The 24,253-nt window shown below is 34.6% G+C and overlaps 1 protein-coding gene across 1 annotated transcript in view; it reads right to left on the reverse strand.

Moving 5' to 3' along the window:
• Positions 1 to 24,253, reverse strand: part of CSMD3 (CUB and Sushi multiple domains 3) — a 614,053-nt gene that overhangs the window by 54,711 nt on the left and 535,089 nt on the right. Inside the window, exons 54-57 of the mRNA XM_075085810.1 lie at positions 15,550 to 15,723; positions 12,747 to 12,920; positions 9,700 to 9,885; positions 3,178 to 3,351 (exon numbers count right to left, since the gene is read on the reverse strand). Of these exons, the coding sequence (XP_074941911.1) occupies positions 3,178 to 3,351; positions 9,700 to 9,885; positions 12,747 to 12,920; positions 15,550 to 15,723 (708 nt within the window). The remainder of the gene's footprint in view (positions 1 to 3,177; positions 3,352 to 9,699; positions 9,886 to 12,746; positions 12,921 to 15,549; positions 15,724 to 24,253) is intronic.

A 24,253-nucleotide genomic window follows, 5' to 3' on the forward strand; every position in this document is an offset into this window, starting at 1 on the left:
TATTTAATCTTAGTAAAAAGGAGGCCATTCAGACCACTTAAGTTAACTACACAACCATTGCTACACTTATGAGGAATGCTAAGTTGTTGCAGGTTTCTGACTCCAGGTGATATTCATGTGATGACTGAAAGCTGTGTTTCTGTATGCCAATAGATACCGATGGGACATGACAATTCCTTCTAGCTCTAGGATGTGAAATGTAAAGTGTCATGTGACAAAAAGGAAACTGTCTTAGGAATGCTGTGGTAAAATCTGTTTGCTTTAGGTTCGCTGATGTAGCATTTTCTGTTTTAATTCTCTTCCATACAGAAGCATGCTGTATCCTTTTTCAGTCGAACATTCTATGTTATTTTTTACTAATATCATCAACAAAAAAGTAAAAAGGTTAAGGCTTTAACATGCATTAAAATGAAGAAATCCAGTTATCAAGGCTGATAGTGAAAGCTAATGATTTCACATTTTTTAAAGAAAAAATATAGAAATTCTGTATGGTAAACTGCAAATTATTTTAAAATGGGAAAGCATTTCAGATATACAGTTTGAAAATAAACTCTCAATACAATTTGAAAACAAATTCTCAACGTTGTTCTAAGCTAGAATTATAGCTTGGTACAGTACAGCTACTGGAAATAACAGTTTTTATTCTGTCACAATTCGATTTGTTATGATTAACATTTAAATCTATGTCAAATAAATGTTTCTTCATGTACTAAGAAAAATTCATTACCTCTGATTAAAGTTTCTTACCTGTGGCTACAAAAATTATCATTAGAATAAAAAGGATATTCATGTATCTCACTTAATAAATGTTATTCCGAGATACTTGAACACTTACATAATTTAATAGCAGGACGATCATAGAATACTCTTCATTAAGGTTTCTTTGATATTTTCATGTACATTTTCAGGCTTACTATTTATATTACTTGTATTTTTTGTATCTCTAATATATTTTTTTATTTCACAAATTAGTTTTACTTTTTTTTCCTTATGAATACTATGGAAAACTACAATAAGTAGCCTTAGAGTTTATCTAAAGAGGATTTTTTGCCCAAAACAAGCTGTTAAAACATTTTTTATTGATCTAGTTTGAATTTGCAATTCACATAAATATATCATTCTTTATTAATTAATATTATTTTACATTAAGCTTTGATTTCTGGTGCATTGCTCTAAATATCACAGGGCATAAGAACTTGACCTTTGTTCCCATTGTGGCAAATTTCCCTCTGATTTTATTGGTAGAAAGTTAAGGGATTAAATTAGGTGTTCACATTTTCTAGTTTCTGTCACAGTTTAGGTTGTAATTGGAGATTATTGAAAGAAAAGGGACTCATAGAGCAAGATAATAACATTTAGATTGTCCTTGTCTGCAGCCACTTCCTAAAAGTTTGCAGAGGAAAGTTCAGATACTGAAAAAGTCTTCAAACCCTTTGGAATTTTAACCAAGAAGCACTATTTTAATATTTGTTATTAATTTTTAATTATTTCTGTGCCATGGGCTGTAAAAACACGCATATTCTGAAACTGTAGCTGACATTATTGGTTTATACCTGAATACACTAAAGAGATGAAGGTAAGAGGGATAAAAACCGGATTGGAATATGTGAGACCCCACGTGGAGTACTTTATCCAGTTCTGGGATCCCCAGTGGAAGAAGGACATGGACCTGTTAGAGCAGGTCCACAGGAAAGTCACAAAAATTATCAGAGGGCTGGAATACCTCTCCTATGCAAAAAGGCTGAGAGACTTGGGGCTGTTCGGCCTGGAGAAGGGAAGACTCCTGGGAGACCTTATTGCAGCATTTCAATATATAAAATATATAAAAAAGATGGAGAGACTTTTTATCAAGGCCTGTAGTGACAGGACGAGGGGCAACAGTTTTAAACTGAAGGAGGGTAGGTTTAGATTGGATATAAGGAATACATTTTTTATGATTGGTGTGGTGAGATGCTAGAACAGGTTGCCCAGACTTGTGGATGCCCCATACCTGGAAGTGTTCAATGTCAGGTTGGACAGGTCTCTGAGCAACCTGATCTACTTGAAGATGTCCCTGCTCACTGCAGGGGGGTTGGACTAGATGATCTTTGGAAGTTCCTTCCAACCCAAAACATTCTATGATTCTGTGATTCTAGTCCCTGCCCATGGCTGTTGGACTAGATGATTTTTAAAGGTCCCTTCTGACCCAAACAATTCTTTGACGCTATGATTTACTGAGGCTGTAAAGAACCTCAGATTTTTAGTGTAAAACTGGTATAGCAGTACTGTCAGATTTGCTTATCAGTTATTTTTCACCTCTTGTTTTGGCATACCTGTAACCCAAGAAAAAAAGGTGTCACTTATTTTCTTCCTATTTTCTGCCTTTGAATATACCTATGTACTCTGAATTACAGAGGTCTGAATAAAGTCCAAAACCCCACTATTTTCTTTAAACTATATAATGGAAACAAGAGGATGACAAGGAAGAACCTCCCCCCAATATTTTTTGAGAATTAAAACTGACACCATGATTAACCTTTATCACAATCTGTGTTTACATACTTTAAGATGAGAAATGGGATTTAGCCATATCCCAAATTAATGTGTGACTTGTATTTCTGTTTTTTACTTGATCACTGCTGTTAAAGTGAATCAAACTAAAGTTGTGAAATAGAACATTCCTAAGCATTAAGTTGTTCAAAAAACACATCTCGACTTCCGTGGTGGCTAATATAATACAAGGATTAGATATGTTCCCTCATAAACTGAGCATCCTAGTTTGAAATTATATGAAGCCCACTTGGCCTTACTATAAAGACGCATCAATGATATACATGAGGTGTCATCAAATCAGTAGATATTTTGCAAGTTAAAAAAAAAAGAAAAATAATCTTGAAGAGAAACTAATACTCCTCCCAGAAGTCACATGGAAAATATTTTCAAATCAAACTGGTTCTTTTAACATCCTATTGAATGTGCAATTTCCTATTCATATTAAATGTCACAGAGAAAGCTTACTTCTCCCAAATTATTTTCTTGCTAACAGTTTTTATTCATCTTCATTTTGCTTTTTTTACTTCTACTGAGATAGTACTTCAGATTTATACATGAATTTCCAGATTTTAAAATGCCCTTCTGATAAAATCAAAATAAATTCAAAACAACTTCAGGGAACACTCATTAAATAAAAAATATTACCTGAGCAATGAGGAAGGGATCCACTCCAGTGTCCATTTAACTGACACGTACGAGATGATTGCCCTAACAGCGATCGTCTACCTGTGCAGGTATAATGAACAGTAGACCCAAACGTATATTTATCTCCAGACAGGACCGCGTTAGGAGGAATGCCAGGATGGCCACAGTCAATCACTACAATGCATAATTATTGGAGATAAAAAAACGTTATTATCACTGATCAAACAGTTTGTAGTTATCATTTTCATAACTCCATACATAAGCTTTGTGAAGAGGCTGACCTTTTTAGGGTTGGGGAAGGGGGGGCATATTAAGTGAATAGAAATGCAAAATATATTACAGACCAAAAAACTGTGAAACAAATGTTTGGAGATGTCAAAAGGGTATTTTAGATATAGATATTGATGTCCAAAGACACTCATTCACTAACTTGATGTTTATGGCATGAACACATACACACACACTCTTCAGAGAAAGAATACAGGAAGACAGTATCTGCCAAAGTCACTGCTGAGTTAGAGGATATGAAGACCTTAATCTCTTATCCACTGGTCCCAAATCATTGGTCATAAAGACTAGTAGGTTTATACACAAGATAATTCTTTGCTAAAATTTGCTATGAACCTTAATGATTATATACTATTCTCGTATTCATGGTTTTGCTTACTTAAAATATTGTGTTGCATAAATAAAATATTTGTTTACATATTTTAACATATTCCTAGGCATCATCCATTGATGTTAATTACACAGAGATTGGATAGAATTTTTATGGGATCCCAATCTTAGAAATCATCAGGGATAAACCCCTTACCAGTTGTTTACTGAGTAAACTTTGATCAATAATTGCTAGTTATTTCCATACTCCGATTAATTTTTATTACCCTTAATCTTGACATTTTTGTGATTTCCACTTACAGATTGCACATAAGGGTATCCAACAGTTAGTTTACACACACCTAATTTTGCTAACTGGCTCAAATGTCATGAAGTATGAAAACTCAGGAAAGAAAATGGGAAAATTTAGAATGATTTTTTTTTTCCTTTAGTTGCCTCTTATACAGAAAATTATTATAAATGTCTCTTGATAGAAATGGTCAAACCAGTAAATTTTTTTTAGGAATAAAAAACAGGCTAAATGATAGAAACCTGATCTAAAAACAGGATACCACCACTGAAATAATTCCAGCAGCCTCCTATCTACTGGAAACTTGTATAAAATAACATTGAAGCTACCTTAGCTAGATCAACAGGAAGCTAGCTACTCCAGAAGACTAAAGTAAAATGACAAAAGATCTGACGCATCATTATGGCGAACATTATCTACTCTGACAGTGTATGTAATGAAAAAAAAAAGTTGTGCATTGAAAAGAAATAGCTAGTCTGTCTTTTAAGATTAAGACCACATATAAAAAATGTGCAAAACAAACCCCAACACATGTGGAATTAATAGTGAGAACTTTTAAGAATTCAGAGGAAGCAGTTAATTTAAAAGCAAGCTAAACATGCCAAGTTCATGAAATGCACAGTCAAAATTAATAAACTGAATTCCCTCTGTTCACAGAATTAATCTAGCCTTGCGTGTTTGATTTCTTTTTATCTTACAACTGTCCATGGCTTATGTTGGCCAAAGATACTTGTATTTATGCATCATGAATACTACAAATTATAGCTGCAAATACTAGGGTACTAAAACAGCCCCCACCATACGTATGTAGTTTTTATAAATTATTTTCCTCATCTTTGGTACCGTAAGATTTTCAGCAGGTTTTTTTAATCAAAAAAAGCCAGGTCAGAAGCCTGGTCAGACTTGAGGATATATTCAATTCCCTAGCACTTCAGATGTATACAACAGTGCAATGTTTGTACGATACAACCTATGACCAAAGTCATGTGTGATCATTCATCCTCCTCTGATGATTATTTTTAGTCATAAGAGCTTTACATTTATACATATACTGATCAATGACACCTGTTCTCTTAGGGGTCCAACTTGCAAGGTGCAGAACCTTCCTGACAATTCCACAAAGGATTTAGGAATGTGGTATGTGATTTATTGACTTTGATTCCTACCTAGTGCCACCGACCCCGGTGACCATTTTATAGGCTTGCAGGACTTTGAGTAAAATGGTCAGAATGGCCAACTTTACAAACTGGGCATTCGCTGTTAACATGTTATTTGTTAATCAATTACTTATAAATAAAATCTACTATTATGTATGATTGTAGAGAAGAAAAGCTTAGAGCATTGTTAATAAAAAGTGATACTTCTCCTGCAGGCTTCGATGAAATGAAACTATTTCTTCTTGTGAAAAACATTCACAATTTTTCAGAGTGTATTTATTGTCTGTATTTTTCTTGCTTGATTCTTTTGCCCTTTTCAGATGTTGTCATAAAGGAAAAGTTGATATCATACTAGTATCTTACAGCATTCAGTTTTGGGCTTTCCTATACATACTTCTCTTTTATGTTTACACTTATGTCTAAAAGTCCTGGATTCCAATAATTGACTTAGAAAATTATACCAACCTGTAATGTAGCATTAACATTAGCTTGATTATACATTCTACAAAATTTAATTTGATATTCATATTCTCAGGTGGTGATTTCATGTGAAGGGTTGATCATATTCTTTTTTTCTTTTAATGTTAATTCATGCTCCATTTTATTTCCATCTATTTCTTCCTTTCTGCCTCTCTGTTATAGAATCATAAAATCATGGAATAGTTTGGGTTGGAAGGGACCTTTAGAGGTCACCTAGTCCAACCCCCCCACTGCAATGAACAGGGACATCTTCAACTAGATCAAGTTGCTCAGAGCCTGACCTTGAATGTTTCCAGGGTTGGGGCATCTACCACCTCTCTGGGAAACATGTTCCAGTGTTTTACCACCCTCATCATAAAATATTTCTTCCTTTCATCTACTCTGAATCTAACTTCTTTTTGTTTAAAACTATCACTCCTTGTCCTGTCACGGCAGGCCCTACTAAAAGGTCTGTCCCCATCTTTCTTATAAGCCCCCTGTAAGTACTGAAAGACTTCAATAAGGTCTCCCAGGAGCCTTCTCTTCTCCAGGCTGAATAACCCCAACTCTCTCAGCCTGTCCTCATAGTAGAGGTGCTCCAGCACTCTTATCTTTTTTGTGGCCCTCCTATGGATCCACTTCAACACGTCCATGTCCTTCTTGTGCTGAGGACTCCAGAGCTGGATGCAGTACTCCAGGAGGGGTATCATGAGAGCAGAGTAGAGGAGGAGAACCACCTCCCTCGACTTGCTGGTTGCAGTTCTTTATATGCAGTGCACTGTACAGTTGACTTTCTGGGCTGCAAGAGCATATTGCTACCTCATGTCCAGCTTTTCATCCACCAGTATCCCCAAGTCCTTCCCCACAGGGCTGCTCTCAATCCATTCATCCTCCAGCCTGTATCCATGTTTGGGATTGCCCCAAACCAGTTGCAGGACATTGCACTTGGCCTTGTTGAACCTCATGAGGTTCACATGGGTAAAATTCTCAAGCCTGTTAAGGTCCCTCTGTCTAGCGAATCAGTTGCACCACTCAGCTTGGTGTCATCTGCAAATTTGCTGAGAGTGCACTCAATCCCACTGTCTATGTCACTGATAAAGATATTAAACAGTACTGGTCCCAGTACTTTTAAACAGTATTTGTCCTGAGAGACACCACTTGTCACTTATCTCCATCTGGACATCAACAAATCAACACTACCCTCTGGATGGGACCATCCAGCCAATTCATCATCCACTGAACAGTCCACCCACCAAATCCATATTGCCCCAATTTAGAGAGAAGAATGTTGTGGGGGCAGTGTGAAAGACCTTACAGAAGTCCAGAGGGATGACATCCATAGCTTTTCCCTTGTTTATTGATGTTGTCACTCCATCATAGAAGGCCACTAGGTTGGTCAGGCAGGACTTGCCCTTGGTGAAGCCATCTTGAAACACCTCCTTGTCCTCCATGTGCCTTAGCATAGCTTCTAGGAGGATCTGTTCTATGATCTTCCCTGGCACAGAGGTGAGGCTGACAGGATAATAGTTCCTAGGGTCCTCCTTTCTACATATTATAAAAATGGGTGTAATATTTCCTTTTTTCCAGTCCCCATGGACTTTACCTGAGTGCCATGAATTTTCAAATATCATGGAGAGTGGCTTGGCAACTACATCAGCCGATCCTCTGGACTCTGGGATGCATCTCATCAGGTCCCATAGACTTATGTATATTCAGGTTCCTCAGGTGGTTATGAACCTGATCTTCTCTTACAGTGGGATGGACTTTGCTCCCCCAGTCCCTGTATTGTAGTCCATCTACTTGAGATGTGTGGGAAGAGAGGCTGCCAATGAAGTCTGAGGCAAAATGTTGAGTACCTCAGCCTTCTCATCTGTTGTTACCAGTTTGCCAGTCTTGTTTATTGGGGGTTACACTTTCTTTGACCTTCCTTTTCTGGCTGACATACCTGTAGAAGACTTCTTATTATTAAGGTGTGGACTGTGTGTACTCACATCTCAGTAGCTTAAAAATAACAAATCAGAGCGTGCCTATCAGAACTAAGTTAAGAATAGTTTGCAGCACAAAACAAAAACCTGATACGTTCACTGGAATTCTTTGAGGTATATTTTCCAAACATGTCTTTCATTTTGAGTACATTTCAAATTTAAAATATTTTACTAGCAACGTGTCCCTAAGTAGCATATGCCCCTGAAAGTCCTTAATTCAAAGGGAGAATGCAAAGAGCATTATGGTTCAGGCCAATGCAGAATTCTGCTTCTTACAGGATTTATAGTAGCTAGAAGTACTCTAGCTACAACACGCTTCAAATGAATTGAGTCACTTTACAGGTGAACAGCTTTTTCTTTGTTACCTTTGTGTCTTCTCCATTAGTCTAGCAATATTTCAAAAAAAGGTGTGATCTCTGAGACTAGTTAGAGAGAGATTGAAATCCAGCTAGGTCAAAGAAATAATACAACCTGGGTCAAAGAAAAACATCTAGTAAGCTTTCCACTTCTTTTCCATTGCTCTTACAGTGGAAAAACGTACAGACTACTAAATGACTGCCTGTGTATATCCAAATGGGAAACAATTTGCAAACTCCTCCAGAAGTTGGAAGGCTCTTACAAAAAATATTCAGTAGCTGCATCAGTATAAGTTTGGGTAGCTTTATGATTACAGAATATCATGGATAGTGCCTAGGTTAGAATTCTTTGACCCCTCTATATAAAGTACATAAATAAAGTTGAGGATGCCTATACAAAAGTACATATCGCACTCAGTCCCAAAGGTCAGCTTAAAACAAGAATGAAGCCTGTATTATTAAATTACTTGTGACAATTATGAAAGAAGACTAAGAGATAAAAATGCCAAAATAGAAAGAAGAAATCTTTGCACCTTTACCTTTAGAATTTCTTTCTCTTTGGAGATATGTTACTATTAAGTAATATTTATCTTTCTGGAATGGTAATGTTACTTTAAATTCTAATGTCAAACTGTTAGACTCTTTGTTATAAGTTTAACTGTGGCTTACAATCAAGCTGTTTATCCCACCAAAGAAAGGGACAACTTCCAAAACTAAAGGTTTTAACAGTAATAAGAAATAAAGTTTCAGGGTTTTTTTGTGGGTTTTTTTTTTTGGTGGTGTGGGGTTTTTTGTGTTTGGTGGTTTTGTGTTTTTTTTTTTTTTTTCCCCAGAGGTGGAATAGCAGAACTGGAGAAACCTCTACAATATCTACAGTATTGCAAATATTGGTCCATGATTCCTGAATAAGGAACCCTTAGCCTGTTTTCTCTTAAATGTCTAGAAAATAAAATTTCAGCCTTTCTCAGAGAGAAATTTTGATTCTAAACCAAAAGCTTTTTCATAGACTTGTAGAGGACTGGAAAAACCATCTCTCCTAGCCAATTAACACCCTAAGAAATGTCACAGATAAATGTAGTTCATGACAAGGCAGAAAAGCAACCTCCTTGTGTTGATCCACTTGCTTCAGTGGATAGGTTGTATATGACTATGATGTTCAGTTACACCTGGTAGTGTGGTACTCTGAGGACATGATCCAGAGGACACTTTTGGTGCTTTACAGTGCCATTACTATTTGCTTACAGTCTTCATAGATAGTCTGATCTTGCTGTTGTCCCAAGAGAAGTCCAGAATGTTCTATAGTGACATAAATCGATAACTGGGTATTATAGCTTTTAAGTTTCAATGTGATTATAGCTTTGTGGCCAATGGAGGCAAATTCATTGAATATGTTTTGACCTTCCATCCCTGCTATCAGGGATCATTGTGCTGAAGCATTCAGAAATGATTGTTTTGGTTACTGCATTTCCCAAGGTTTCTATGTTATTTGCTATGTACTGTGCTACTTCAGCTGCTACTGAGACCCTCCGTCATTACTGCACACACACAAATGTATATAAATATTATTCTAATTGCTGTCATGAGACTGATGGAAATGTGTAAAATAATACCTAGTCTAGTCCACATTCCTTATAGAAGCATACACATTATCTACTTACTAATGCATTCAGGTAGAGGTTTGTCCCAGTGGCCATTTGGTTGACAAATTAAAACTGAAGAACCAAATAAAAAATATCCAGGATTACAGTCATAAAATACCACTGTGCCATACGTGAAATTTCCATGTTCAATTTTACTTTCTCTTATAGAATTTGCAGGAATTCCGGGATCAGAACAATTTACCACTAAAAAGAAAAAAAGCAGAGACTTGAGTTCACTATACAGTTCACTATACAGTTCACTAAAATGTCTTTACATGGTCTCCTATCCTTTGTATGAGAAACTTCCCATGCGTTTCTACCCTGATTTTATATACTGTGACTTTATATATAATGATACTGAATTAGGAAGATGATATGAAATCAGGATATGCTAAAACAAGGAGATGCTAAACTCAGAGCAAATAAAAGGAAATGTTTCTTCACAGACTCTGATGATGCTGTAAAAGTATTTGTCATTAATAGTGACTGGACATACCGATATATTAAATTTATACTCTTGCTTTGTCATAAACTATTGCCCACAGCTGGAAACAAGTTATGGGGCAAGACCTGCCTTTGGTCTTACACACACAGCTGTGCAAATATACTTATATTCCTATACTAACAATTTGATAATGGAGCACCTTTAAGGCAGATATTTTGAGCTAAAGGGCACATGGTCAGCTAGGTAAGACTGTTATGATTCTGCTAGAATGGGGAAATATCCCAGTAAATGGGTATGTGCTTTTAAAAATAAGGGTGTACTTCGATGGTTAAGAATACTGATGGGTCGTTTGAGTCCTCAACTACTTTAGGATTCATATGTTTGAAAATCACTGAAGACTGAATTTTTTTTTTTTTTTTGAGACATACAGCTGTCTGGTGAGGGGAGTATAATACTTATTTTGGGGGTCATGGAGATTTTAACAGTTGCCATGCAATAGACTCCTCTGGTCAAGTAAACACATCATCACCTACTCAAAGTTACTCCAGATAACTACAGTTCATGTAAAAATTATTATCCATGTATCCTTATAAACAATTGCATGTAAATGTGTATACATGTATATGTACCTTTGTGCAAATATATGTATAATATATCTGGGTATGTATGTGCATGGCTATGTGTACATGAAAGTATCAAAATATGCTAAAAATCTCAGTAATCTAAAAAGAAAAAAGCTATTTCCAGATGTAATTTAAGATAATTTTTTCTACCTACATCAATCCATGTAGTTGTTTTATGGCTCACTTACTTCTCTCTTGTCACTATCTTAAATATTGGATTCTGCTTGTGTTCTCCTAGCAATTCACAAGTATTGGTACTGCAAGACTAGAACACATCCATTTCTGAAGCATAGAAATAACTTTCTGGTTGGATTTGACTTCTTTAACATTAAATGATAGATCATTTTTTTTAGTTATATTGATGGACAGCGTTGAAAATATGCTATTTTTTTCTGGAGGAAAATTTGAGCTATATTTCTATCCATTTTCATTTTTGTAAGCAGGTGTTTCATGACAATGGGATATTCCTCTTCATGTTATTAAGCTTGTACCTTAAATATTAGAAATTATTTACTAATAAATCTGGAGTAGTTAATACTTGAAACAAAATACAAGGAACTTTGACCATTTAAATAGTTTTACACTATTATTACAGTTGGCTAGGAAACTAGCTATTTAGCAAAGTTGTAGACAGTATAACAGCAAGTGCACTGCTGAATTTACATGATGATTGCAAATTCAATCTTCACAAAGGAGTGCAGCCTTTTCTATAATATTGCACTTTAGACAGTTTACAAATATGCAAGGTAATATCTTTTTTTTTTTTAACTTCAATGCAAACAGAACAAAATCATATTAATTAGAATTTATTTAACTGTACATTACAGACACCACTAAAAATGTTCTACACAAAGTTGGTTCCTTTTATTTTTAAAGTCCGTTCTAAAACCAATAGAAGATTTCAGGACTGTGTAAAATTTCAAAGAATAACCTGATCAATTTATTTACTGATCCCTGCAGGTCAATGATGTATCAGTTTGGCACATTACCCTGCAATACCAGAACACTAAGGTGATTTATAGCAGCTGGACTAAAAATGAGATTTATTAGGTACCCTTAATACACAGGACATGTTTATTATTGTGAATTTTTTAAAAATAATAACTTTTCATCAACAAAAAGGTCCTTGGAGATTTAAGTTCTGTAAACTTCTTGGCAGTATTGCTTAAGGCAAAGTGATCAAAGAAAAGTGGAGGATCCCTATTGGAAGGAAAACAGAGTAAATAAAATTACTATAAATACATAACATGACTTAGGCTGTGTACAGATAAAAATCCATAGAAGATGCTGGGAAGATGCTGAAAAAAAAAATCAATACAATTTCTGCACATGTGCAAGCAGGTTACAGCAAAATGTAAATTTTTCTAAAAAATAAAAATTGAAACATTTAAAAAGCACATAACAACAGTCTTAAAAAGTACAATGCTGATAAAACCTTTGTAAAAGTGCTTATGAAAACTCAGACTGAACTAACTTAATAAAATTATTTTATTTTCAGTGAAAGAATTTTAGATATAATATCCAGAAGTGTTGGAACCAACCTAAATGAATTTGCTAAAAAATTAGAATAAAAATGTAAAAAGTCAAGATGAGCAGTCCAATCAATGGAAATGAAAAAGGCAAAAAAGGTATGTTTTCTTATGAACCTTTTAGAACTATGTTGGCTAAAAATGCAGAGACCATTATTTCAGGGTTTAAGCTTTTAATGATTTCTGCATAATTTTTCTTGAAGAACTTGTAGAAACCATTTAAGAAAAGCAATACAAACTACAAACACATAAGCATGTTTCTCTGCAACTCTTAACCTGGCAACTTGAATGTAGAACAGAACTGAAAAATCAGAGAATCATAGAATCATGAAATATCTTCTTTAATAATTTGATGTCCCTTAGCAAGAAAGGCATAACTTTGTCTTGATAGTGCCCCTTTAACTTCAGTTTATTTTTCAACCTTAATTTCCAACTAAGTTTTAAATATGTAAATGCTTGCATTCTTACCTTTGCATATCGGGGGTGGGTGGCTCCACTGTCTATTAGCCTGACACTGTGCTTTTGTTGGTCCTTGCATAACATACCCAGTATTACATGAGAATGTCACAACATCATTGAAGTTGAAACCATTTCCACTTGTTCTTCCATAAATAGGACTACCAGGATGACCACAGCTAACAGCTAGCATAGCACAAAACAAAGAAACAAAAAACAAACCAAGCACACTGTTATCACTTTTCATTATATATGATAATAGATAATAATTTTAATCATTATAGAATAATATTTTAAAGCTTTGATATTATTAGATGCTGAATACTTTCCATGAAAGATTCACATTTCTCTGAACTGAATAAGAACTAAGAGATATTTTAGTAAAAGTTCAATCATGTCTTTAAATATTTAAATAAACTGAACAAAATTTGCCACGCAGCAATCAAAGTAAATGAAAAAATTTTTCTGAAGAACCAGGAGAAAAGCAAGCACTTCATTTTCATTACATATAGTCTGAAATGGAAAGGAAATATTTCAGTGCATTAGTTCCTCAGGTATTATTTCTTACAAATGTGTCTTAGTATTGACTCACTCTGTTTTATCTTTGAGGTCTAAGTACTTAGTGAAGTTACAAATTTATGACTGGATATATGAAACATTATGGGCACTGTGAAACTTTTATTTATTTATTACTTAGGTATTTATCATTTATTACTTTCTTCACTGAAGAAAGTAAAGTCCTTTTTCTGTGCCTGCAAAGACCAGATGTAAAAATAGCAAGGAAAATAAAACACAAATTAATTTTCTCAAAATAATTAAAGAAGTATAAATATATTCTTTTATGTCCTAACAAACTCCAGTTGTTGATAAATAAAATTTCATTAACAATTTAAAGTGAAAAAAATCACAGAATAAATTATTAATTATTATCACTTTAGAAACTTCATTAGTTTTCTAAATTAATTTTGTTTTGCCTGACTAATATATATTCTTTTCTCCATGTGGAATAAATTTGTCATGATAACTCCAAAAGAAACCCATTCATATAATCTAAATTAAATAAAACTTTTAACATCAAAAAAGTTAAAATTATCCTAAGAACTAGTATAGCATACAGACAAGTCACAGTACCTTCTATGAATGAAAGTTAAATTGAATTCTGTATGTTCTATTAATATTACTAAGTTATTTTAATTAATTCTCTTTATGTTACTAATGTCAGAATTTTTATATAAGAAATTGTATTTTTTTCCCAGAAAAGTAATTGGAATCATACACTAAATTAGCATAATTTGTAAATCTGTCAGGCAAAGTTATGTATTTATCCCACAGAGATGTTTTTTAATGTACATGTAATAACAATAAAAAATATTCTTGTGAAAACAGATATATGAAATTTGCATAAAATTTGAATAATATCCATTCAATATGCAACTGTAATAACACATCTGCCCACTGCAAAAGCAAGAGGAATGGTGAATTTAAAAGTGAAAAGGTCAGAACTGCTAAATTTCAACACATAATCTCAAAAATTCTATTAAAACATCTGAAGTTCAATAAATAAAGAAAGGTGAGATTATTTTACTACACTTCATTTGAACTTTCAATCTGAGGTGGAGCTGTTCCTAAGTATATATCACAGTTAGAGGCAGCTGCTGTTTATAGCAGCCTTTTGCAAGTCTAAGCTTTTTCCCAAGTCTTGTGTCCTTTTCTGAAGTGCTGTATTGCACATCCTCCTGTATTCAAACAAGCAGCTTCCATTTGATTAGAGGAAGAAAATACATCCATTTTCTCTGCTGTTAGTACATCCAAAACATTTTTTTTCAGTTCTAACATTTATATTAACATTATAATTTAGAAATTCTTGATTAATGATGTCTAATTTTATTTCCTTAACAATTACTTATAAAGTGTGTTGGTCTGAAAATTAATATAAAGAAGTTTAATTTTGCCATAAAGTGGCAAAAATTTTGGAAATACAATTATTAAAAAAGTGTTATGTATCTCTAGTTCTGTGTAAAACAAAGTAAAAAGTGACCAGGAAGGGTAATGAATTCACAGTGTGTGTTATGATTCATCATTCAAACAGGTTTTGCTACAAAAAATGTAACTATAAAAATAGAATATTTCGAGGTGGACTAATAGACTTTCAATATACTGGTATTACTAAACTTAAATTATTGAAACACAGTTGTAATTTGCTTGAGAACCCTTTGAGAACTCTCAAATTTTCCTAAATGAAATACAGTATTTTCTGTTACTACTTAAATGTATTTCGTTTGATATATTGACACACTTATCACACAAGAGGAGCCTCATTAACAAAATACAAAATTCATGCCAAAAAAGCCAAAACCCAAACTAGAAAATAACAGAACATCTGCAAGAAGAAAAATAAAAGCATAAGTTTGTTAGAGCAAACATTTTAATCATTGGTGCTTACAGTGTAATTCAAGAGTATCTATTTATCTAACTACCACAGTCAAAGTAAATGTGCATTAAATATTTCAAAAAGCCACTAAGGGGCATAAAGACTTTTTCGAATTTGAGTACCTGGGTGCTTAAGTCCCATCACTTTTTGAAGTTTCATATATAAATGACAGGTATTTAGTAGCCAAAAGATGCAATGGAAATTTTAAGTAACAACATTAAACTTCACCTGATACAGGAATCACAGATTTTAGGTGGCCACATACTTCTGATCTGTCCTAAATCTTCTTTTTAGATAAATACTAAGTAGCAAAATCACTCTTCATCTTGTGTAACATAGATGTTCCTGTAACATTAATCAGTATGTGTTGCCATGCTTACTTACGCACACAGGATGGAAGCTGACCAGACCAGTTGTGATCCTGTTGACATATTCGTACAGAAGAACCAATCAACCGAAAACCAGGACTGCACTGGTATACAACTGTGTCTCTGTATCCATAATTTTCTCCAATTACTTGACCATTGACTATAAGATCTGGGATACCACAGTGACCAGCTAGATTATTCAAAGTAAATAAAAAACAAACAAACAAACAAACAAAACCTATTATCAGTAAACATGAGAAGAAATTTTAAATATACCTGAACATATTTACATTTTTTTTAATCAACTTCATTCCAAGGTTTATTTTTATTTACTTGGGTAAAACTGAAGTATTGGATTTATATAGGTAGGACTGTACATGTATTAAAAATTACAAAAAGCCAGACTAGCAAAGATATTAAATGTCATATATGTTATCAAATTTCTTTTAAAAAGAGTAACTCCTTTTTATTAAAACTTGTAAAACTCTATGTTATTTCCCTTAGTTTTATTTTTGTTAAGATTCAACTTTAACATTACACCATTATACATGTAAATAAATATTAAAAATCCATATAAAAAAAATAAAATAAATATTAGAAATATCAATCCATGTGGATGTTATAAACATAACCTGATTACAATGGAAACAAATTAACTTGGACCATTTATTGCTGAAATCTGACTCTCTGGATTGCCTTCCATCCTTTCTCTCCTATTCATCCCAGAGGAAGCCCAAAGAGATTAACATGTTTGGGCTAAAGGCAGCCAGTGCAACTACATCCAAATGTCCTGCAACCAAAAATCTTTCTATGTCTTGGCGTAATCTTCTACCCTGTATTCTCAAAATATGATAATTATTTTATTTACACTATGAAAGTCACAAACTGATATTTAATCTAGAGAGAGGCTGGGAAAAAGAATGAACCATGTGTCATTTGTTGCTATTTTTCTTAATGAACTCTGAAAATGGTCACTGTGATTCAGCAAATAATGTGGTAATGGAAAATCCTTTGAGAATGGATGACTTCATGGAGACTGACACATGGCAGAGAACTTACTGCAAAAACTAGTAAGGCAAGCAAGAAAAACGAGCAGTATTTCATCTAGTACTGTCATGAAAAAAAATACTACCAGCCACCCAAACTCCTCTGCTCTCCTTTTCTCCTCTACTTGTCCTCAAAAAAACCACCAACAAACAAACCCCCAAAACATGGGGTTGCTCATAAGAAAAGACATTTAGAAGTAGTATAGTTTGGATTGTTTTTTCCTTTTAACTTTTAAATGTTTATAATACTCTGACATAATTTTCAGAATTTTGCCTTATTCTTTCAGGGCTCAAAACTTCCTATTAAAAAAAAATTGCAAATCTGAGATTTTCTTATTACTTGCATCTGTCATCTTAAGCCTCATAGAGTATTTAATCATATGAATCGTGTTAAAACCACCAGAATTTACAATACAGATAGTACATGAACATTCACAGAGATTTAATTGCTGAGTTGCAATTTGACTTCTGTGTAAGGAACTGAAGTCCAAATCTGGTATATTCCCCCCTCTTTGTCCCCTCCCCATTTCCCTCAGTGTTACATAAGGACCAGGCATACTTGAAATTTGTTTTATGTTTCCTGGGATAAGATGGCATAATACATGTTAATAACATTTTTGTCAGAGTACTTGATTCTCCAGGAAAGTCATAATCCATTCAGTATATAGTAGACTTTCCTGAACATGCCAGAAAGGGCCCAATTTCCCTGTCCTATCACATTTGTGATCATAAACAGAATTAACTGGATGAGGAGTAAAAACTGAGCTTGAAAAGATCAGTTTCTATCAGAAGTGCAAACAGTTTGCAGTGATTCAGACCATGTTCAAGGAAATAATTTTCTAATTGCATTTAATTATAATATTTGGCCTGGTTCTTAATTAAGATTTTAGTGTTGCTTTATGTCAGTAGAGTGGAAGCAGAATACATCACCAGAAAGGTCAAGCTCTGTTTCCTCTGTGGAGGGAATAAAACTGAAGTAATATAACATATCAGGTGACTAAGATCATAATGCATTTTCTGCAGCTGTGTGTGGACATTACAAAAATCACACAACGGCAACAGGCGAAAAATGAATTGTAAATCACCTGTAAGTCTTGCATTAATATCTCTTTTTAGCTTAAGAAAATTTTAAAACACTTAAAATTCCTGTTCTCCCAGCCTACTTCTCATTGTCGTAATCACCTCAGACCTTAGTTTTGATTTCTTTTGACTTTTCTTTTTTTTTTCTTTTCTTTTGACTTTCTTGGGCATCTTCTGTTGACAGGGGAAAGCAGAGCATATTGTTTACTTGGACTTCAGTAAAGCATCTGATATTGTTTTCCTCAGCCTTCTCCTGGACAAACTGATGAGGTACAGATTGGCTGGGTGGTCTGCAAGATGGGTAGGGAACTGGCTAACAGGCTACCTTCAGAGGGTGGTGATCAATGGCTTTCAGTCAGTCTGGCAGCCTGTCACAAGTGGGATCCCCCAGGGATCAATGCAAGGCCCCACATTTTTCAACACCTTCATAAACTATCTGGCCAATGCAATTGAATGCACCCTCACAAGTTTGCTGATGTCACCAGACTGGGTGGTGAGGTGAACATGTCAGAAGGGAGAATTCTCTTACAGAGAGACCTGGACAGCTTGGAAGATTGGCTAGTAAGAAATGTATGAAGTTTAACAAAGACATGTGCAAGGTCCTGTACTTGGGAAGAAATAACCAAAGAGCCCGGTACTGGCTAGGTTCTGTGTGTCTGGGGAGCAGCTTTGCTGAAAGGCACCTGAGGGTCCTGGTGGACGATGAGCTGATTGTGGGTCAGCAGTGTGATGCTGCAGCCACAAAGGCAAATTGGATCCTGTGCTGCATGTGCAGGGGTATTATTAGCAGAGATAGAGATGCGATCATCCCACTCTACTCAGCACTTGTCAGGCTGCACCTGGAGTACTGTGTTCATTCTTGTCCCCACCACTGAAGAAGGATGTGGACAGACTGGAGAGGGTCCAAAGGAGGCCCATGAAGATAATCAAAGGGCTGGAGAACCTGTCCTATGAGGAAAGGCTGGAGGTGTTAGTCCCTGAAAAAGAGAAGACTCAGGGGGACCTCGTCACAGTATTCCAGTACTTAAAGGGTGGCTACGAAGAGAACAGAGGCTGTCTGTTTACAAGGTGTCACATGAGAGGACAAGGAGCAATGGGTACAAGTTAGACTAAGAGAGGTTTTATCTTGACATAAGAAAAATTTTTTTTACAGTAAGAACAAACTTTCACTGGAAAAACCTCCTCAGGGATGTCATGGACTCCCCATCACTGGAAGTTTTCAAGATGTGACTGGACAGGGTACTAGATAATCCCAGCTCAGCTCCCTTTCCCATGGAGGGTTGGACCAGATGAACTTTAGAGGTCCCTTCCAACTTGGGATGTTCCTTGATTCTGTTACTTCAAATCTCTCTGTCTTGATTGTTTCCTTCCACTCTGTATAAGTTACATCTTTGGAGCACTAACTATATTGCATGACTAACTGTGAACTAACATTATTAGTAAAGAATTGTGTATTTTTTAAATAGTAGAGCCTAATCCTAACCCTGTATATGGCTTCTAAACTGAGAAATAAATAAATCTGAGTGTATGAAGAATATTATAAAACTGTAGTTCTATCATAACAGAATTTTAAATCAACTTATTGTGACAATGTTAAGGAACTAAATATAATTCAAAACCAGGATATGCCAGACTTATGACAGATTTTTCATCTCAATTTTAAAAACAAATAAAAACCTTTTGGGATTTCACAGGATTTGCAGGATTTGTCTCCAGTTTTCACTCTACTTTCCTCGTAAAGTTTATTCTGACTGAGAGACATAAAAAAAATTCAAAACACACACCCCCAAAAAAAAAAAACAAACACAAAATGGTAGGTTCATCCCTATTTGTTTCATTTTCAAAATACCATCTGTCATGTAGATGCATGTGGTAAACAGTTCAGTATGTTTGCTACTGCAAGTGTATGTAATGGTATACATAGTTCCTGTTAAGAAAACCTTTGAGAACATTACTGACATTTTCACTAATTTATGCAGCTGAATAAATTTCCTAAGCTGCAATAAAATCAGAGACTCATTTTCCAGAACTCTTTTTCTTTGTTTGCTTTATTTTCCTACTCTGTTTCACACATCCACAGAACTGGTCTCCCTCAGAGGAAATAAAGACCTTTCACTTATAATAGTTGCTACTGCTACTTCTCTAATACCAAGAAAAAAAGAAAACTAAGAGAAAAAGAAAAAACCCTCAAACCAACACCCTCCCCTACATCCACATCCGTATCTGGAAGAGTAATTATTTCTTATTTCCTCTTCCATTCTATTCTGGTTTTGTTGTATTTCTTTTAAATGCAAAGTGTTTATTTATTTTTCTCATGACTATTAGTAGAAGTCTTCCCTTTTGTCATTTTTCTCTTAAGATACCTGTGAAGAAAAGAATTCCAAAATGTTTGTTATACATTAAGGATGTGATCACATTGATTACTGCATATCGCAGTAGTTTTTATGATCAATTCTGCTGTTAATAGTTTTCCAGGATTTAAATTTTAAACTCTTATTTTAAGGGATTTGTGACAAAGATATTTATTTCCTTTTATTAACATCCTGAAATGAGCCTTTGAAGTGCCATTCAGTAGCCTTTGATGCTTTTCTTTGTATATTATGTGTTTGCATATATATATACACATATATATATAGATATAAAAGAAGTGAGAAGGGGGTTTTTTGATGGTGCAAATTTTTCAAAGCCTTCAGATTACTGCTGATTCTTTGGTAGTCTGAGAAAAACAAATACTGCACATGTGTAGTTTTCTGAGAAACTGCCTTTGTTTCTGAATGAGACACACTAATTGTGTAATGGTATCAAAGTTCAACCCTATTCCTCACTTTATCTCATGGTTGTATCCCTAAAAACTTTTCCCACTCCTTTACTTGTATTTATATATATATATAAAATCTACATGTAATTGATGTCAGTTTTGTCACACTGGTATAAAACAAAAAAGAGTGCAAAGCCACAAAGGGTCATAATTTTAAATCTGTTCTCATTTGAGAAATGTCATACTTATCCCAATCGAATCATTATTTAAGAAGAACAGTTTTGCTGTGAAATTTGGTATAATGAAACTGAATAAAATGATAAAACTGACTGCTGTAATAACTAGCCTTCATTCAATATAACCATAAGGTGTGGTTGACTGTCTTTTGCAATGAGATCGCTAAATTATTCCTCCTGAATGCAATCCAGATACAAAACTGCTCAGGAGCTAAGCTCTGCAGGTGGAGTGTTTTCACTGGGGACTGAATGCAAATACTGCAAAGGGGGTATCATATTAAGAGACCTCTCTGTAAATACAAACAAAACCTGCCAGAAAAAACATGGCAGAAAACTGAAAACAGATGCAAAAAGATAACAAAGTAGAAAGCAAAGGACTGCTGAGAAAAAACTAAGAGTACTGCTGGGAAACAAAGGTTCAAATACTGAGCAACACATTGTCTCCTGTTTCTTTTATTTTTCTTGTTTGCCAAGAAATTTATTTTGAAAATAGTTGAGAAAACATTTAAGAAATACTGATTCTATTATCAATTTACACGCCTGTTTAAACAGCCAGTAGTCATTGAATATTTACTTACCATGGATAAAACACTTAACAGTGTTGTTATTATCTAACAGAACAGCACTTTTTTATCCCCAAAGTAATATTCTGATTTTAAGACCCATTACAAGCGAATATAAAACTGTTGTAGTCACCTTGAAAGGCAATTGAAAAAAAATTGAAAAACAATCATGCAAGATTTGTGGGATATATGGGACAGAGGAAATAGTTCAAGCAGTAAGAATAATATTGTACGTCTGGTCTGTGTTTACCAGAATGAATGAGTGAGAGAAAAAGAATATACACCCTTGCATGGTACACTGCCAAATACAAACACATAACAGATAGAACTTTTACTGCACTGCATTAAGAACTGGGTTATGGATAGAAGAAAAGCTGAAATAAAATTAGCAAATGTTAAGCAAAATCTCCATTCAACAATTTTCAACAATTAGATTATCATAATTACTACCACTGGGGGAAAAATTATTCTAACACCCTAGTAGTAAATAGCTGACTTCACATGAAGTTAGGATTTTAGACTATTTTAAACCAGACTGTTTTCAGAATAGCCTTGTTCATTGTCAATGTCTTTATTTTAGTTCTGTATCATAACACCGGGTGTAGTTCCATCTATTCTATGATTTGGACATAAAAGACCTCTACAGCGGTTCTACGAATACAGTTGAGGCCCCTAGGTCTTAATGTAATCTGTAATTTATAATGCTGCAGAGAAATAGATTAAATGTGAAGGTTTTCATGACTAGATTTGAGGAGGGAAATAAGCACTATAACATTCCCAATTTCCTGTCTAGCAAAGCTTGAGAAGAATAACTACATGAACTATTATTAAGAAACAAAATTAGTTAAAAAGCAGGAATGGAGGATATTAATAACATGTGAGCACCAAATATATTACCTAACTTGACATGAAATCCAGCTCTAGCAACAAAGAATGAGCATAACTACTTAATGTCAGAACCTCTGAAACCTCAGCTGCAAATGAGGTTTCTTTTCTGCAGGTTACTCTCTGAGATGTAAGTGTAGGAATAAATGAATAGACACTCTTTACATTAAATCGCAAAAATGTCCCTATCCTTATTTTAGCTGTCAGTCATGTCAAACATGAGCATAGTAGTGAAAGAAATCTACATATAAATAAATTATTAAAAAAAGAGATTTAGGTGATTATTCAACAAAGTTAATTAACCTGTCAAGATGACCTCAGCTGAGGAGGGAATAATTATTTACTGGAATTTCTTTCTTCTCTACAGGGCTTCCATTTCGTATAAAGATTATTACTTTTTTTACATCCTTCTGTTCACCAATGGTATCTTCTGTAGCAAATCACACTACTGAAATGACTCTGGCACAGACCTGGACAAAATAAGGTTTAGGTTCTGTCTCCTGCTAGTTTTAGAATGCGCTCACCTTGCCAGCTGTTCAAGCTGTACTAAAACGGTTCAGGATGAATAGTAAGATTCTTTTAAATCTTTTTAATCCATGGCCCGCAGAGGGAAGTTCTCAGCTGAATTCCTTGAAATAGCTGAATAATTCTTTAAAGATGAACATCATACACCGCCTTAGAAACTCTAGTTGTTACTATTAGGCAGTGGTATTGAAGAACAAAGAGAAGCATATGGCTAATTCTAGATATATTAATTCAGTATCACTGGAGTTGCAGATTCCCTTTTATTTGGAATACCATGAGTTTAGAAAAAGGTGTTTAAAAACAGTGAAGACGATGAAGTTAGTTGCTTGCACGTTCTTCCAAAAGTTTTAACAATGAAAATAGTGGCAGAAAGGCTACACTTCAGAGGATACATTGCCATAGAAACCTTTCAGTGACTGAAAACTGATTGGGAAAATATAAATACTATGGTTCCTTTGTCATTACCTGACAGAAATTTAAAAGTACATTCACTTCTGAGTATGCACACCTTCCACTCAAAAAGAAAAATTGAAAAATAACTTTCCAGCTCTACTGTTCTACCATGCTCTTCCAAATCAGAAATTGCAAATAACATAATGATGTATGTATTTCAATTCCTGATTTAATTGAACCAAAACATACATAAATTTAACATATCTTCATATCTTCTAATTTGATTATCTAACCTCCACACCTGAATGGTCCTTTCGTGCACTAATGTACACACATCTTATAAACTGGTTTTATGAAAAAAAAAAACCTTTTCAGCCTTTATCATGTTATCTTTCAGCTATGAATCAACCAGAGGTGCTAAATGGCAGATCCTTACCAGTCCCACACAACTCTCCACAGCACTGATTGATTCATGAGCTGCATATTCTTAATTGTCAGCTTACACAGCTGCTCTGCCCCAGCAGGCATGTCTAGTACTCTTTTTACCCCATTGACACCATTGCTCTGTACAGAACTATTGGAAAACTCTTTTCTCATACTTCATATTTTCTTTGTGAGTAGCAGGCTGTCACCCATGACTCGTTAGTCTTTGGAATTGGTATTTTTGTATGAAAAAAGGGAGAGAGAGTTGAGTGAAAATGGGGTAAAAATTCCTCAGCTACCAAGTCACAGGTTGGGCCTACATTAGCATTTTGGCTCAGATCCTCTTTGTAACTCTTTGTGCTGGGTGGTTTTGCTATGAACAAATTAGCTTCCTTTCAGAGGAAGCACATCTAGCAGCTCAACTCTAGGCACACAAAACAAATGGTCCATCTCCTTTTAGAGGCAAAGGCGTCAAAATTATTGACAGGTCCTTTTGACAACTTAGAACCATATGAGTAATGATGACATTTAGCCCTAGACTAGACCAGATAATGTCCAAGGAAAATTTGATGAACTATATGTAAAACAGATTTAGAGAATTCAGAACCAATTATTGTCTCATGATCTGCTCCTTTCTGCTGGATTATTTGTTAATGCAGACAAAGACACAGTACATGAGGTTTACTGTTTCTCTTAGGAGAGGAGATGAAAGGTTTTACTGATACTATTGTATGGTGAGTATGAACAAATGCTGACATTTAATGCTCACTCTAAGCCAATTAGCTTTTTTCTACTACCTGTCTGTCTACTG

Source organism: Phalacrocorax aristotelis, chromosome 2 (assembly GCF_949628215.1).
Source record: "Phalacrocorax aristotelis chromosome 2, bGulAri2.1, whole genome shotgun sequence".
Lineage (NCBI taxonomy): Eukaryota > Metazoa > Chordata > Aves > Suliformes > Phalacrocoracidae > Phalacrocorax > Phalacrocorax aristotelis.